Source organism: Poecile atricapillus, chromosome 1 (genome assembly GCF_030490865.1).
Source record: "Poecile atricapillus isolate bPoeAtr1 chromosome 1, bPoeAtr1.hap1, whole genome shotgun sequence".
Classification (NCBI taxonomy): domain Eukaryota; kingdom Metazoa; phylum Chordata; class Aves; order Passeriformes; family Paridae; genus Poecile; species Poecile atricapillus.
Genome location: NC_081249.1, coordinates 20,202,237 through 20,220,557, shown reverse-complemented (window position 1 = coordinate 20,220,557; position 18,321 = coordinate 20,202,237). Strand labels below are relative to the sequence as shown.

At 40.1% G+C, this 18,321-nt stretch overlaps 1 protein-coding gene across 3 annotated transcripts in view; it reads left to right on the top strand.

The window, feature by feature from the left end:
* The window catches only part of SHROOM2 (shroom family member 2), a 118,421-nt gene extending 100,423 nt beyond the window's left edge, over positions 1–17,998 (top strand). For all 3 annotated transcript variants that reach the window (XM_058864292.1, XM_058864273.1, XM_058864283.1), the window contains exons 6-10: positions 227–976; positions 4,641–5,192; positions 6,075–6,255; positions 10,767–11,039; positions 15,175–17,998. In XM_058864292.1, the coding sequence (XP_058720275.1) occupies positions 227–976; positions 4,641–5,192; positions 6,075–6,255; positions 10,767–11,039; positions 15,175–15,441 (2,023 nt within the window). In that variant the 3' untranslated portion in view covers positions 15,442–17,998. The remainder of the gene's footprint in view (positions 1–226; positions 977–4,640; positions 5,193–6,074; positions 6,256–10,766; positions 11,040–15,174) is intronic.
* Positions 17,999–18,321: the final 323 nt, after the last annotated feature.

Genomic DNA, 18,321 nt, shown 5'->3' with positions numbered 1-18,321 from the left:
CACCCTAATTTGGCCTGACATTGTTTTGTCTCGTCACGTTAGATTAGGTACACTGTGTGCCCATACATGAGAGGATGTTTTTTTGCCATACAGTTACCATAGATTGGAGGAGTTGGTGTTCAGTGTTGGATATGATCTCGGTGTTCAAGCTGCCTGGGTTGGTGTGTTGGCCTTGCACCGAAGGAAATAAATCAGCAGCATACTAAAAACGTGTTCTTTTCTCTAGGCAAGCCGATACAGGGGCCCTGAGGGAAAACACACGAGAGAAGAGCGATCAGCTGGACCAGAATTTAGGCCACAAGTGGAAGTCTTCTGTCAGACCTTTGCACGGGCAAGAACCTACAGTTCTGCCTCACGAGGGTCGGGGCAGGTCTGGGACATTGCCTAGTGACTACCGATACTCTCAGGAAAATGTGAATGAGAGGAGCAAGGATTGTAGCCTGCCTCACCTGCCCTACTCTGAGACACAGACCTTGAACGAGAACCACTCCTGTCAGTCCTGGGGCAAAGGAGAGGAAAACCATAGAATAGAGCCAGTGCTGCTGAACAAGAAGCGTGGGCCTGCTCCTCAGAGGCCGCCACCACCTAAAAGAGATAAATACAAGCGACCAGATATTTCTGCACCATTGCTCGGCACCTCATCTGAATCTCTGCTGGTAGCAGCCAGCCAGCCCTTCCTGTCCTCATCCCCCAGCTCCACTGAAGTCTTTTCCAGTCAATCTTCTCTCTGTCAGAGTCCTGCAGCTTTCAATGGAAAACTGAAGAGTGCTAATCCACAGCAGCCCCAGCACGTGTCATCCACAGAGAATGTTTGTCAGCACTTAGAAGGAAAAATACACCTTAAGTCTGAGTCTTCCAAGTATCGGTATCTTCAAAAACCTGGCATGGAGTCATCAAGGTCCCCTTCTCCACAGTTTGCACCACAGAAGCTCACTGATAAACCTCCTGTGTCCCTACAGGATGAGAACCCAGCCAGGTACTAGATGTTAACTCTTTTACTATTTTATTAACACTTTTTGCCCAGTTAGACCTTATTATTGGTTGTCTGTTCATTTTCTTTACACATCCTTCAAGTTCATTAAGCATTGAGCCATTGCAGCATATTTTAGAGACCACAGACTTGTGTAAAATTCCTTTTGGTACCATTAATGTCCTTCAGCTGGTCTGTGGTTTCTTCTAGTTGACTTGTGCTGCCCAGGTGCTACACCTGGTAGTTAGCAGAAAATTAAAGAGAAGGGTTCTAAGGGATTTTCCTCTGAAAGTACAGGCAAAGTCAGAAAAATCCCTGTCATCATTTCCCCTACCTGAGTCTGTATATAAATATGAATCAGAGTAGGGAGGGACAAAGCAGATGTGGGAAGGAAAGCTGGATCCTTTGTGAAAACATGTTTTGAAAACACACGGAGTAATATACACTCGCCAAATCATGACTGGTTTTATGTTGCTTTTACAACGAAATGTGGCACTTCAGATTGTTGATTGTCTGTGGAGGGGTTCTGAACACTTTATGTTGACAATGACTGAACGCTCATTAGGAGATTCAGACCTTTCCCAGGGTAGATACACTCAGAATTAGACAACTGACTGAAATTAATCGCTTGCTGCATCTTATGATGCTGCTAACATCGTAAAAGATTATTCTCCCACAAGATAACAAACTCTTCCAGGAAGCTCAGGAATCTTGGTTTTCATAAATCTTTCAGAACTATAATTCATGGTTAAAGAACGAAAACAAAACCTCTAAGCTGAATTCATGCAGAGGTTGCTTTTCTGAGCAAAACCAGTTGGCGTGGCTTTACTCTAATGTAAATAGTTGAACAAACTCAGGCTGTTTTCCATTTTGCCTTATGACATGAAAATATGAATCACTTTTTTTCCTAAATAGGCCTTGATGTTTTTTCTCTTACAACTGGAGGAAAAAATGAGGTTTCATTCTGCAGTGGTTTTAACATGAACTAATGATATAATTTACAATGAAAAGTGCGATATGTCATGTGAACCCTAGAATCCATGTGCTGAAGTAGATGACAATAATGACTTCCTTAATATTTTGCTTTAACTTCCTTAATGTATTTTATGAACAGATATGAAGGATGTCTAGAAAGCCAATTGTATTTGTCCTTCCAATTTGCTAAGCTTTAATGTTGAAATGTGCACTGAGGTGTGCCTGATATATGCCCATATTTGAATGTTAAAATACTTACCCTGCAAATCTTCTGTTAACATTTAAAAATCTTAGGCCCAGACAGCTCTTGTTTGAACACAATGTATTGTCCCTGGTTAATAATGAAATTACTCACTAAAACAGGTTTGGCCAAAAAGGGCAAGTGTGGCAGCTGTACCTCAGAACTTTCTATATGGTATTTATTTCATATGAATAAAATACGTTAAGTAGATTTATCTTAATACATAGTTAATCAGATTTGGCTTATTATTTCTATTGGCTCCTTGAATATGAGCTTTTGGACATGCCACTTTGCATGCTAGGGGCAGCTAATGTTTGATGATGTTAGCTTATAGCTTTTGTACTGTTAAGAAAATTGTCTTGTTCATCAGCAGGCCAAGGTGAGTGTGTGTGCAGGATTTCCCGCAGTGATTTAGGTTAGAATAATGTGTGTAGGGCAAATACTGATGGTGTACACAACACAGCTATTGCCACAGACAGCTGTTTAGCAACAGCAAAGCTGAGGAGAGTGCATCAATGGATTTGCACTAAACCTAAACTCAAGTCAAGGAGGGACTGTTTGTGGTTGGGTTGAAGCTTTGGAATATCCACAAGCACAGTCGCTTTAAGTCAAAATTTCATGCTGCCTTTTCACAAATGGAAAACCTTCAGAAATCAGGAGGGTAGTGATTGCAGAAAAAGAATTTTTGAAGTACCTGGTGTTGAACTGACTTTGCTTTTACTGAAAGCAATCCATTTAATGATGCCTTAAGTTTCTGGAAAAATCTTTGACTAGGCTGAGAGGAATGTACTCAAAGCCTCAAAACAGATGCTGAACATTTTAGGTGAAGAATGGCACTCAGCTCACTTCTTTTCCAGTAGACCCCCCAAACATTTATGCATTCATCTTATATTTCCCCCAAATTCCAAAATATGTTCCTCTTAACTTTCTAGTGGAGTTTCAAATGTGTGGGCTTTAATTAAAATAAGCAAAATAAAGGGCTGGTGGGTGGTGGCTTAGCGCTGCCCAGCTCTTCCACAGTCAGGAGAATCCCGGTCTGCAGGTGGGGAGCTGGGTCTAAGCAGTGAGCACAGAAATGAGTCTTGAAAATGATAGTCCCCTTGAATGAAAACAGCCTGATGAAATGGGAGCAGGGAGGTTCAGCGTGGGCTGGAAAACCTGCCCCAAGTTGGATCACTATGCCCACAAAGCACTTGTGGAAAGTAAGTATCTACTGGGGGGCTCCACATGTATTCAGAGGCAAATATACCTTTAAAATATAAGATACAACTTCTGAAAAATGTCAAGTCAATCAGATACTGCTGTTACCAACAGCAGAAAAGTAAAAGCTTATTTTAGGGAAAGTGACACACCCACACTTAGAGAAAAAGAGATGTAGTATGTCTTGGTCACTTATCTGAAAGGCAGCAAGCTACCCAGCCAGATGAAACCAGATATTTTAGCTAGTAGGCAATGTTCCTTTCCTTGCTGTAGAGGTTCCAAACCCACATTATGACAATAATTTTAGACTTTGCAAACTCAGAACCACTAAACTAGACTTTGGTTTCTTATATGATTTACATACAGTACAGATGTTTCTGAAATGTTATTTAACATGTTACTGTCCAGTTTAAAATCTAAGTTAGCCTCTGCTTTAAGTAGCTTATTGAATGGCTAAGGAGGCCTTTTGTGCTATGCAGTACAGAACTTCTGCTACAAGCTTCTCTTAAAAAGAATACCCAGAATTGTATGTTATCCTCTTCAATGACTAGTTTCTCCTCTGTAAGTGGAATACTAGGACACTATGGCGGGATCTATTTATTGAGCTTCTGTGTCATATGTGAAATTTTATAAATTAAATTTTCTTTTTTTTTCTAACCATGTATTTAAGTTTTGAATTATTTCCAGATTTCCCATGTGTGATTCTTTGTTATTCTTGTAGCTCAGGAAAAATCTATCCTGTGGGATGCTCCCATCTGGTCTGTCGTCTCTTCCCTTGGAAGAGCTGAGAATTGATGTGAGGGCATCACAGACTCCCCAGGCAGCTCAGCTGCCTGTTAGGCCAAGAGGCAAGGCCACTGTTGCATCTCTGTGAGGCAGTGAGGGTGGGCTGAGGGTGCATTTTCCCCTACGCCCGTAGCAACAAAGGGGTAAAAGGCAGTTCAGCAGTGCTGTCTGAAATCTGGGGTCTGGCTGCTGAGATTGGACCCTCATGTTCATGGAAACTAACAGAAGTCCTGCATCATGAATATTGCACAAGGCTGATGTTAGGACACCTTGCAAATGAACTAATAATATTATTTTAGACTTGTGGGCAGAAAAGAACATGTAGATTTAGGGTTTGAGATACAGTGCTAGCGATAGTCCATTACCTCACTCTCTTACCTGTCTTTTTGGACTTCCCCTCTGATTTGCATATATGAATTAGATTTCAGGTTATTCCATTTCTAAGGATGAATTTTTTTTCTTTTCCAGAATTGAAAGGGTTATAGACAACAATACTACAGTGAAAATGGTTCCCATCAAGATAGTTCATTCTGAGAGCAGCGCAGAGAAGGAGAGTCGTCAGAGTCTTGTCAGTACCATGGAGCCTCCTGCTTTACCCAGTGGTTTGGAAAAGGACCAGATTAAAACACTCAGCACTTCTGAGCAATCCTACTCACGATTCTGTGCTTACACCAGGCAAGGTGTAGAGCCAGAGCCAGAAGCCAGAACCAAACCAGTTGACCCTCAACCAGCTGAAGAACCTGGGAGCAACTTGAAGGACAGCAGTGCTGCCACGCAAGCATCCAGCTATATAAAGGCCAAAGAAAAGACTTTTGAAGACTGGAAGTCAGAAGAACTTGCCAGAGAGATTGTGGGAAGAGATAAATCCCTAGCAGACATACTAGATCCTAATGTGAAAATAAAAACAACAATGGATCTGATGGTTGGTATATTCCCTAAAGATGAACATCTCCTAGAAGAAGCTCAGCAGCGCAGGAAGCTTCTGCCAAAAGTTCCCTCTCCAAAAATTTCAGAAGAGAAGTGAGTATTACTTTCTGTAAGCTGGTATATCCTTATAAACTTCTATCCAGAGTGTGTCAGTATCCCATGGGGACTGGAAGTAAGTCGTCTTTCTGCTGAGGGTGTTTACTGAGATTTCTGTGATAGTAGTCAGGTCAATATACTACTAATGATACCATTAATGACAGAAACAACAGTGTTGTACAATATGAAAGATTTCTAAGACATGGTTGAAAGCCAGTTTTTGACAACTTAAGAAATAATTAACTTTTGCCATTTCATTGTGATTACATGTTTTACCAACATCATCCAGTCTAGTAACTGGAGAGAGAAGGAACAATATTCTTGCCTTTTTTATGTGATGAAAATTTACAAAGACTACTTGAAGCAGGCATGAGGCATATCCTACAAGTGAATGAGATCAAAGAAAGAAAATAATTGAATTCCATCCACATTGATGTTCTGTGTTGTTTTGTTTTCTTGGTACAAATTATCTGATAAGTTGTATCCTCGAGAAGTTTGTTTATGATTCCCTAATAAAAAAGTCAAATACTTATATTGTACTATCCCACTCCAAAAGGATACTGTCTATGATGATGAGGGGTTTTTTGCACTATGTTGTAAAATGTAACTTTCCATTTTGTTTCCAGATGCAATATCTTTGATGCATTTCAATTCTTGTAATCATGTATGATCTGCATGATTTCAGTTTTAACTTTTGCTGAGCAGGTACTGAATTCATACAGATTTTATTCACAGTGTTTATTTATCTTATTTACATAGGTAATGGTTTTCTCTTGAACCCCCTGCTTGCTGATGAAATGATGGCTCTAAAATATTGTCCTTTCTTTTCATTGATTAGTGTGTCAAGGCAGTTAATGAAAGTTTTGACTTTTTTCCCAGGAAAGAGGAGCAGAGTGCACCATCTGCCATCTCCCTGACAACCAATTCTACTTACTACAGCACATCTGCACCAAAGGCAGAGCTGCTGATTAAAATGAAGGACATGCAGGAGCAGCAGCAACAGCAGCAGAGTGAGGATGATTCTGAAGATGAACTGGATCATGACTTGTCAGAGAAGAAGGTAAAAGACATTTCTAAAAGTGTAAAGGGAGGCTCTGAGTTCTGTTCATTACATTAAGTGTGAATTTGTTTTATTAAACACCCCTCAATAAAATGCCTTCTAGATGTACAGGATCAGTCGGAAAAAATCAGTTCGCCTTTGGTTTTTTTTGTTTGTTTTTGTGGATGATTTAGGTGTACACCTGTGAATTTAGGAACTTAATATTGGGTGCTTCTTGCAACTTGTTACATGTTTTAGAAAGTCTCAAGGAGAGAAGTCTTGAGGAGGTTATTTTAAAATGCCATTTTCCATTTGAAGTCCTTCTCTATTTCTCTCTATGTAACAAGAAACAGCAGCGCTTATGTATCCTACTGAAGCTGTTGGTGGTTTTAGTTGTTCCAAATTTTTGAAATTTAGGTCCAGAATTTGTGTTTGTCTTAAGAGAGAAGGAACATACACACAAATTCTTTCTTTCTTATTTTCCTCCCGCATTATTTTCATGAACAGAAAACTCTTTCTTCTGCCTCCCAAATTAATAATGATTGTGGGAGATTACTAATTAGCCTGGTGGATTCAGTGGAAGTTGCTTGTCACAAGGGAGAGAAGCAGTCTTCTTATTTATCCCCATCCTTTGGTGTTTTATTTCTGATCAAAGGTCATCATAATTCCCTAGATACTACAATGATGATCTGACTTTTGTGTGGTTGGAGAAAGTGTTGTCCTACAGTAAAATCATTGCATTGATCTCACTAGTAACTTGGCACAAAATATTCTAATTATTGTTCCCCGTATGGATAAGCTGGAGGAAATGTTCTGTTTGATCAAGTAAAGTGATGTAGTTCAACTCTGTTTACCTAAGCCAGTAATGCAGTGGTGTGCAAACCATTTCTGTCAAAGTCGACTCTCTGCTTAAAAATCAGCTGCCAGGGTGCACTTGATAATCCAGCCCCAAAGAAATGATTTTTAATTATTAGGGCTATATTTAGTCACTAAGAATGAGAGATTTCCACCTGTGGTTCAGAGCAGGTGTTCAGTACAAGGCACCGCATTTGAGTGGGCTTTCTGTTGTGTTTTCTGTTAGCTCTGTGTTGTTTCAGCCTCCCTCTGCTGCCTCTGCATCTCACGGTTCAGTGTGCTGTGCGCTGCTGGGGCATGCTGTGGCTGCAGCAGGTGCCCTTCCCTCATCCTCATGCTAGACAGCTGCTGAATCCAACAACTGTACTACTTAGACAAATGAAGGATTTCACTTCATTTTAAATAATTTGGTTTTATCTGGTGCCACACATGATTGTCACTTTGACTATTTTGCTAGAATTAGTTTCATTCTCATTAATTACAGAGTAGGAGGGAGGTAAAATTAAACCTTTCTTGTTTGCCCAACAAACCAAATACTGAAACTTTTATGAACAAGAGGGCCATTTACTTTTGTTGGTTTCTTAACAGGAAAATCATGTTTACCCATTTCATACTTCTCTATCCATCCCCCAGCTTCAGTATATACCACTAATCATATGAGATGGGAAGGTTTTCACCAAAGGCTTTTAGCAGAACCTGCCCATCTCCTCTAAGTGTACTTGTTGTAGCACACACAGCCTGCTGCTTGCTTTTCTCCCTGTTCTTCCACATGGAGATGAAGCTCTCAGTTCAATGGGCTTTCATCATGGATTGTGTCAGAAAACATAGAAAACTCCTTGTAAGTGGGTCGAGGAATCTTTATTAAATGGATGGGAGATACAGCTTGGCCCAGCTTCTCATATTTGGTAACAGTCTAACAAGGAATTGTTAGGAACCCAAACATTTTAATGGCACACTTTATGACTTCAGTAGTTTTAGATGGACCACATGCCCAGAACCTGTTTCTTGATTCCTGGAAACTGCTAGTTCTCTTATGAGATATCTTAATTGCAGACCACTGTGGAATGATTCCTGTATTTGTTGTTCTCTGCTCTGCAAGCCAGAAACACATGGTGATTTTTTGCTTCTTTTGAAATAAGTAAAGGAATTTCATATAGGGTTGTTAATACTTTTATTTATTAATTAGATTTTTTGAGCCAATCCCTGTATTCCCAGCTAGCACGATTGGGATGTCTGTGTCTTATGTACTGAGTGTAATGTAGGTTTACCACAATTATAAAATACTGATCAGATTTTGAAGATGCTATAAGAATATTTTTTGTGGTAAAGAAAACCCATGTGTGTCTGTCTAGAAAGTTTCCCCTTTGTCCTTAGGACAATTTCAGCAACTGCTGAAGAGTGTAAAAATAATGAATGTATACCAATTTTTATCTGGTTTGAGGCTTGAGTTCCTTAGGAATAGGTTGTTGAGCTGAAAGCAGAGTATAATTTATGTAAAAGCAAGCCATACAGTGAGCCACCCGAGCAGTACTCTGCTGAGCCACCTTCTGTGTTGCTAGTCAGATCAGTAAGAATGACTTTATTGTTTTCTTGTGTACTGGTACAGAATTCACAGCTATAAATTATTCAACTGCCAGTCTCAAGATGTAGACTGCAGCTCTTCTGGCTCAGTAGATATTGAGCATAATACAGGTTTTCTGCTGTGGATATAGTGAGTTCACAGTTGCTGCATGCAGAGGCTACTTCATCTGGGTATGAAGCAATCAATAATCATAATCCAATTCTTAATAGATATGACAGTATTTATGGTCTTCTGACCTGAAAAATGGTTGCTTTGGAGGTTAGCTTCAGCTGCTTGGTATGTTACTAAATAGGATGTTACTGGGAAATACTGGAAATGGAACTGAGAAAGCTGATCTGAACTGGCAGACAGATCAGTAAATGCTAAGCAGCCATGTGGCTTTTTTTTTTTTAATTGAAGAAAGTTGCAGCACAACTACAGAAGTGAAAAAGCTTGAGATAACACAGAGCGCCACAGTATCCTGCTGTGTTTCGACTGGTGAAGCAGCATAATAGTACATGTCATCTGAGGGAAATGAAAGCATAGCACTGTGACCTACATAATCCAAATCAAACTGCATTTGCATTGAGAGAAGGGGGAAAAAATCAAATCCTGCAGATTAATCAGTCAGTAAAGCAGGCATCTGTAGAACTGCTTACTACCTTAATCTTTTGGGCACCAAGGCTAACAGATAACCCAGATCCAGATTAACCTGGACTGAGTACATTAAATCAAAAAGGAAAAAACCAGTGTGGATAATCCATGGGTTGAATTTCTACTTTAAAAAAAGCTGCTACATTTTCAGTATAGTTGCTTTCTGTTAAGATGGCAGACTTTGTTTGGTGTTGGTTTTTGTTCCTAAAATAAATTGGCAATGACTGTTCAGTGGCCTCTGTGAGCAGCAGCTGCTATCAGTATGTTTCTCAGTAATCATGAAGGCTTGTAATCAGATTTGCATTTAGAAAGCAGACTTCCTAAAGAATGTCATGACTAATTAAACAAAAAGCTAGGGGTACTGTGAAATAATGACTATTGTAATGGATGTAATTTTCATTCCGAATTTGCGCTGAGGTGTATGTTTAAAGAATGCTTTGGAAATTTTTCTTACCTGAAATGAGCTGAATACCAAATAAGCACCTACATTTAAATGAATGAGGCATTTTTAGGGTGTGAATTATCTCAGAGTTGATAGCTGGCTGAATTAACTTACACCACTTGTGCACCAGTGAAAGGTAATAGGAACATAAGAAACAAGACCTCTTGCCCAAATGTAGGAAGCTAGCACAGGGGGACCACAGGTAATCAAAGGAGATCTGGATTCTTGGTCTGGTTTCTGGTGGTTCTGCCCCTGACATGCTTTTCTAAGGCAGTGCAAGTGCACCTCAGGCAGTGGGGACTGTTCAGAAGCCCCCCAGACTTGAAGTGAGGCTGTTTATTCACCTGGCCTGGGATAGTGATGCTTCTTTGGTCCTTTGGCAGAGCTGCTTTGCACAGAGCTCCTTTGTACAATACACTAGATTTTGTTCCCTGTGCCACAGGGATTATGACTACCCTACAGAAATGTTGTAAGGCACTGTTAATGCTAAGATTTTCTGAGCATGGAAGAACTGCTATTGGAGGAATGCTAATATTATGCAGAAAGGAAAAGAAAGCTTGACAGTGCCCTAGTTTTAACTGCATCATGTGGAAAATACAGGATTGTTTTTCTAGTACTGTGTATCTTCCTAAGTGTAGCTCTTCAGCAAAGTGTTATGGACCTGATATTTAGAGGCACAGGCATGTGCTTGCTGTACTTTCTGCTGTTCATAGCAGGCTTTGAAGCTGCTCAAAGTAGCAGCAGGAAGGCTTGATGGTAGGGTGAAAAACCTTTATATTTTTCCACAAAGGTAATTTGCTTTAACACAGGTCTCAAGCTGAGCATCATGCAGCTACATCCTGAACCTTTGAATACAGAGGTATGGACCTTTGACACAGGCATGTATTTATTTGTCATGCACTCATTGTCAAAGTCTCATGGAAGTTTGAAATGTATTAAAGTGCTAGCTGACATGACTTTCAGAAGTAGGGAAGAGCGCAGTAGTGCTAACAAATTCTTACCCTCCTTTATTTTCCACAGCAAGAACTTATTGACAGCATTAGTAGGAAGCTGCAAGTGCTGAGAGAAGCACGGGAGACACTTCTGGAAGACATCCAAGCAAACAATATCCTGGGGGAGGAGGTAGAGGCCATTGTGAAAGAAGTCTGCAAACCAAATGAGTTTGACAAATTCAAGATGTTTATTGGTGACCTTGACAAAGTGGTCAACCTCCTGCTGTCCCTGTCTGGTCGTCTGGCCCGGGTGGAAAATGCCCTCAATAACCTGGATGACAGTACCTCTCCAGAAGAACGGGTGAGAAGGACCAACAGTAATATTCCTGAATTCAGGGAAGCTCGTGGGAGGGGAGGTTTGCTTGGTTCTGTTTATCTATATTGCAGTGCTCAATATGAGGGATAATATGTGGATAAATCTCATAACACCTTTTTTTTTTTTTAGATTTCTTGAAACTTTTCTCTTTGTCTTCTTTTCTTGGAATGTGGCTTGCTGAGAAAAAATAGGTTTGGGGTGCAACATGCTAGAAAACAGACTTCCTGGCAAAAGTTTAAAGAAAGAGGGAATCTACTGATAAGAGCATAAAAAGAAGGCAAACAAAAATATTGTAACAATTCAAGATGCGAAAAGGAGTGTTTGTGCTGTAATACAGAAAGCTTTCAAACTTCTCTATACACAATGAGAATCTTAATACAAATCTATAAGGTTGTTATAAAGAAAATGCTTCTCATCTACTGCAGCTTCCTTCCACAGTGACTAGTGAGGAACAAGAGCAAGGAACAACAGAAGGACAAACCTTTAAAAAAAGGGGGGGTGGGGAGGGGAAACAGGGGGAGGCATAGCAAAAATAATTTTTCAGTAGAAAATATGTTTTATCCAAGCAGAATAGCCTGGTAGTGATGTGGAGGACTCCCAGCAGAAGTGAAAATTTGAGGAGCAGGAGCAATTAAGGATGCTGTTAACCTGTTGGATCTAACCTCTGCTTGCAGCAATTTAACATATTTAACTTAACAAATCCCATCAGGCCTTACCTAGGAAGGAGATACATAGCAATACAGATATGCACCAATGGAAAGATGTAGATATGTGTGAAACTTAGGCTATAATAAATAGAAAGTGGGGAGGGGGGGGTGCGTGTTTCAAGTGAGTTTGGCTTCTCGGTTAAATGAATGTGAAGGAGGAGTTTTGACTTGTAGCTGTGGATTGAAATGCCAACAGTCCACTTAAGTGTTGTAACTGAATTTTTTCCACGGGCTGTGGTTTCATGTTGTTTCTTCAGCCTCTTGCATTATTTCACACATAAGAACCAGTAAGTGCTGGGACTGATCTGAAGCTGTGCTTTTGCTGTTTGGACCTAACATACTTGATTAATGGCTGCTCAGCTCTCTGGCTGAGGTGGTAGGGAAGGTATTTGACAGTTTAATAAATGGCAGATCAAAGCTTTTGACACTTGGAGAAATTTAATCCTTCATTAGACATTTTTCTAAGTGTGGTTGCAGTTGCCTAATGGGGAAGGGGCTGCCAAATGATGTGTGCACATAGGAAACACAGTTTGAGAGCTGTGATAAAAATAGATTACTGGCTGGGTGTGGAAAAGGAAGATAGTGAAGAGGTGGTATAGTAAGGACAGTCAGAAATTGTGTGTTTTGATACCAAATTTATACTGACAGAACTCCAAATCCCTAACATATTTTAATCCCCATTTATCTTCACCTGCACTGACACCAGTCTTGCCATAGTTAACATCAGGAGAGATCCATCAGGACTGAGGTGAGCCCTGGAGAGGAAGACTTGGGGGTGTTGGTGGATGAAAAGCTCAACATGACCCAGCAATGTACATTTGCAGCCCAGAGAGTCAAACATGTCCTGGGCTGCATCAAAAGCAGCGTGGCCAGCAGGTGAAGGGAGGGGATTCTGCCCCTCTGCTCCTGTGAGACCCCACCTGCAGTGCTGCATCCAGCTCTGGGGCACAAAACACAAGAAAGATATGGACCTGTTGGAACACTTCCAGAGTAAGGCCACTCAGCTGATCAGAGGCCTGAGCACTGCTCCTGTGAAGACAGGCAAAGAGTTGGGGCTGCTTAGCCTGGAGAAGAGAATACCAGAGAGTCTTAGAGCAGCCTGCCAGCACCTAATGGGGGCTTACAAGAGAGCTGGAGAGGGAGTTTTTACAAGGGCATGTAGTGATAGGACAAGAGAGAATGGCCTTCAGGTGAAGGAAGACAGATTTAGATCAAAAGTTGGGAAGATATTCTTTCCTGAGGGTGGTGAAGCACTAGAACAGGCTGCCCAGAGAGGTACCCGCCCTCCTTCCTGGAAATATTCAAGACCAAGTTGGATGGGGCTTTGAGCAACTTGGCCTGGTTGGAACTATATGATCTTTATGGTGCCTACCAACCCAAACCATTCTATCATTCTATGAAATATATCCAGAAGTGTTGAAATTAGACTGTGCTTGTGTTTTTTTGGTTGTCTTTTAGTATTTTGTAGGTCAAATGTGTGGTGAACCACTAATGTACCATATAAACAAAACAGGATTTTACTTCCATTGTTGGGAAGCATATTCCCAGTGACCACTGATTTTCTTTCCAAGATGATATTGTCTAATAAACATTGCTCTGATAGCTTTCCACTTTCTAGGGGCCAGTAACAGCTTACCAGACTTTCTGAATAAAAGCAGTCAAATAATGACTACTGAGTTAATACTTTGACTGTCAGACGCTCTGCTATAGGTCTTATTTTTTTTGCCACGGGGAACAGTATCAGGTATTTCAATTTCAGCTTCTGAAAGGGGCTTCATCTGAAGAGCTACCAGCCCCATTCCTCTTACACAGCAAGGCCAGTGTCTTCTCATTACTTGTGCTTTGTGTCCACGTCCTCTTGCATTCATCGGATTCTGGCAGTTACTGCTGCTCAGCATGCACACACCTGCAAGGCTGCCCTGGGAGCACACTAACCACACTCCTGAGTTTAAGGCTGTCTGCTACTTGCCCTGGTGAGTTCAGGAGAAGTGTTAGTTCCATCTCTTTGCAGCAGATAATTCTGCTTGCAACTTGCAGTGGGATTTTTTTCTCCTGGCATAAGTTGAACGGAAGATTAAACTGTTTTTTTCTAACAGTGTGTGATTTTTCTGACTTGTCTTCCATATCTGTCTTGAATCCTGACTTAATCTAGGATGTGTATTTTAAGTACATTGAGAGCACAAATCTGAAAACATTTCACTCTTGAGCTTTGCTCTGTCTCTAGAAAGAATCAGCACAAGATGCATGTGCAGTTCTGACAGGTAGGTTTATTAAAGCTCACTGGTCTGTAGCCCTCTTTGTCTCATACTTCCATCTTGAAAAGACTGTTTTGTATCCTACAAAAACACCTCTCTGTAAATCCTTCAGACTTATTAAACAGCATGTGTGATTTAACAGAAGGTGCAAATTAAAAAGATGGACACGTTTATTAGAACAGACTGAGGTTTATTTGAAGACAGCTTCTCAAAGAAAATTAATCTCTGAAGCAAAGCTAGAAGTCATGGATTGGTACCTCTTAGGGACACTTTTTAGTTAAGTTCAGGCATCTGTACAGAATTCTTGATGTCAGAGTAAGCCAGCCATACTCTGTCACTGGAAAAAGGCAATCACTTGTAGGCAGACATCTGAAATAGGTTGGATTGATGATGCTCCTTTTTTCTCTCCATGTACTGTCAAAGGAGTGTAGCCGGGTGATTCAGGCAGACAGGTGATGCTGGGAGAGAGGGATATAGCTGCTGTCTTCTGCTGTCCTCTTTCTTTGTGTATTCCTCCATTTACCTCCCTTTCACCTATTTTGTCTCTTGTGAAGGCACAAAGCAGAAAGTTTTACAGCCCTTTTTGGAGAATAACGCTTTTTTGGTTTTGCTTCCCTTTTGCCCTTTTGTTGTCTTGCTTCAGCTTTCACTCTTGCTTATGTCTGAAGACCACAGGACTTCACATGTCATCAGGAAGGCTTGTGGATGCAACAGAATTGCTAAATACAGTGTCAGGAACTGTATAAGAACAAATTGCTCCAATAATTGGTCTCTTTCTGGGTTCTGTAACCACAGCTGTGCCAGTGCTGTGTATGGAACATGCAAGACCGCTGAGTCTTAATTTGAAGAACTATTCTTCAAAGGCAACTATATTGTATGCAGCTATTTGTAACTATTAAATAGTAAAGGAGTCTTTGAAGTAATGCTTTTGAGGCTAATAGAAAGTAATGGTGCATCTTTCATTGATTTACTACATTTTTTATCAGTTTTGTTAATGCATTTTATTAGTCTAAATTTTAAGAAGCATTCTTTTTCTGCCTTCCTAATTATTCAGGAAGGTCTCTGTAGGGAAAACAGACTTGAGATTTGAACAGTGAAGCTGTTGTCCCAACCTAGTGAATCCAGTGAATTTTTAACTTGTTTTTCTTTTCTCCTAAGCGGACATTGGTAGATAAGCAAAAGCTGCTGACCCAGCAACATGAGGATGCAAAGGAACTGAAGGAAAACCTGGATCGTCGAGAGCGCATTGTCTTCGACATTTTGGCAAACTACTTGAGCGAGGAGAACCTAGCAGACTATGAGCACTTTGTGAAAATGAAGTCAGCCCTCATCATTGAGCAGCGAGAGCTTGAGGACAAGATCAAGCTGGGGGAGGAGCAGCTGAAGTGTCTGACCGACAGCCTCCAACCCGAGCGGCTCAAATAAGGGCACTGAGTCCAACCAACAACGATGGGAAAAATGGGAAAGAAGGAAGGGATAGGGGAATTTTCAAGTATACAAATGAGTATCTTGGCTTGCTTAAGTGTCTGGTAGAGAAGCAAGTGCACAAGAGAAAAATAGCTCTCACAACAGCAATAATGCTCTCTTTCTGGTTTTTTTTGAATGATGTATTTAATTTTTTAGAACACATTTTTATTGGTGGACTCTACAGCTGTTCCTCATCGCTAAACTTCCAGAAAGCTCCACAAAAGAGGAGAGACTTAACCCTTCTGCTCAGTATGTTCAAAGTCTGTGGCAGTTGTGCATGCAAACAATGGTTTTTAGAATAGGTTGTATACTTTCTTTATGTTCAGATGCTGCACAATCCGCTGGAAAACCCCACAGCAATTCATGAATGCACATACATTTAGAAGCTCTAAATTTAGTGGGTTTTTATGTTTCTTAAAGACACATTAAATAGGGGAAGCATGCTTCTTATAGCTAATATATTCAGATTGCTGAAATGCAGTGTCACTGATCCTGTGGCATCAGACACTTTTTTGTAATATTGTATATAGGATAGCACTTTCCCCTTGCAGAAAACATTAAAATCAGTCTAGTTAAATGCTTCTTAAGCAGCTTGCAAATCACCTAATGCCTACCTTGATGAAGATTTTTTTTAAATTATTTTGCAGGACATATTTGTAGACCCTCTTAATGCAATGCAAACGATCTTCTTTACCAAGTCGTACTTGATTTAAGAAATGGGCTGGAAGTACTGTGCTGATTTTATTCAAAACATTTTTCATCTAAATTATTTAGAAGGCTCATTTGCTTTTTTGTGCTTTTTTTATGCATGTTTTTATTCTTGTCCCAAACCCACTACACTTTATGGAAATAAATGTAGATTAAGGACACTGCTTGTGTTTTTCTTCTGGTTGTTCAACATTGTGATGGTTTTATATAGAGAAGTTATACCGAAGTTGACCTACATAATGCTGTTTGTTCCTCTTTTTCAAACTACCAAATGCAATAGAAACAATTCTGCCATGTAAATACTGTGCATTACTTGGAGCAACTCTGTGTTGTTCAACTGTGAACATAAGTGGGGTTGTTTGCTTGTTTTTTCCATTAAACAGAGATAAAGGAGAGGATGTTAGTTCACAGTATCAGATCACTGCTTGTGTTCTACTAATACTGCTGTTGACTTTGATAATTTTCAGTAGCTCTAAAAAGAGGTGCTAACTCATGTTTGCAGTGCAGTAATGGGTTATGCTAACTTGTTTAGATACCTACGGTGAAATTCTGTAGTCTTAAGTGTCAAGTTCTATGTTAAGATAAAGTTTTGCAGGCAAAGAAAGTCTTGGAAGACTTTGTGTATATGCCATTTCCATTGTAGTACGGAAAAGATTTATCTCTCCTCAGACAAATGGGTTCCCCAGCCAGAAGCCATTTTCAAAGCTGATGTGAATGCCAGTCTGTAGCTAAGCAGGTTGAAAATACAATCAGTCAGCTGTTGAAAAGAGAGAAACAAATTCTTTCCACTACTCCTGCAGTATGGCAGCATTCGCAAGAGTTTTTCTGTCCTTCTTACCTGAATCCTCTCTTTTGTGGGGAGAGAACTGGAAAGGTGCTGATCAGTGAATTCTTTGTGAGTTGGGGAATTGGGAAGCAAAAATCATCTGGAGCCAGTTCCTTTACAGACAGGTGCAAACATTAAAAGGACTGTTGTCCCTGCACACACCCTTATCGTGCACTACTTTGTATACCTGGACCAAATTTTGATTGAAATGATGTTGATGTGCATCAGTTGAGGTCAAATGGAGCTCCCATTTTACAAGACCTACAGCTGACCTTAGTTTTGTCCTCCTAGTTCAGAAATGTAGTCGTCTGGCATCTCACAGTTATTTGCTGCTATGTTCCTAGGACAACTGGTCCCTTTGTCCTTATACCTATCCCTTAACCATAACAGTCCCAAAACTAAACATAAATAAATTATGCTTGTCTTTTAGCTTGGAAAAAAGTGTGCATTGTTTTATCTGTGGGATTTTAAAAATTTTACATATTGTGGTTACTCTGAAGTGTGTATGTGAAATGTGAATAATACTATAATTACAGTGTGTTTGTATACAGTACTTTGATTTAGATCTCTGATAAAAGGTAGCAATATTGTGAAAGCTATATCTATTATCCCTTTCACAGAACAGTTATGTAGACATAATTATCTCCTTTCCTTTTTCAAAACTGTTGGAAATCACTCACCCTGGAAACGCCTCCCAATGTTATATGTAAATCTGTAAATAGCTGTACTGTTGCTTTTTGAAAAAAATCTGGTGCTAATGTTTTGCCTTTGGCATCCTGGGGATGGCTGTTTCTTCATCCTTTGTTGTTCTCAATTCTAGATCTCTTTGTATAGTGAAAGATTTCCACAATGCTTCTCCAACTGTTTGGATCCTGCAGCCCAGAGTGAAAATGTACAGTTTTCCTGCCTGACACTTAACACGTACCTACTGACAAATGGTATTGCTTGACTTGGAGAAAATAAACTGTATATTTCAATGTAGAGTTATTTTTTGTGTACAGTGTTAATGTCAAAAGCTACTTCTTTGCTTTGCTGCTTTGCAGTGTTGGCCATCTTGTGGTGCCCATCAATACTGCTTTTCAAGGCCAGGCCAGTTATCTTGTGGTCTGAAGTAGTTTGTTGTCTTTGCACAGCTTATTTAATGTGTTGAGTAATCAATCATTCTCAGGTTCCCAGTGTAAGTACCAGAAATGTGTCCGTGTCTATTTAGTATTTTAAGAGTGTGAATATGAGATGGCAGAAAGGTAAAATGTGTTATGAGGTCGATAAAATAAATGGGTCTCTCACCACTTACAGAATATGTA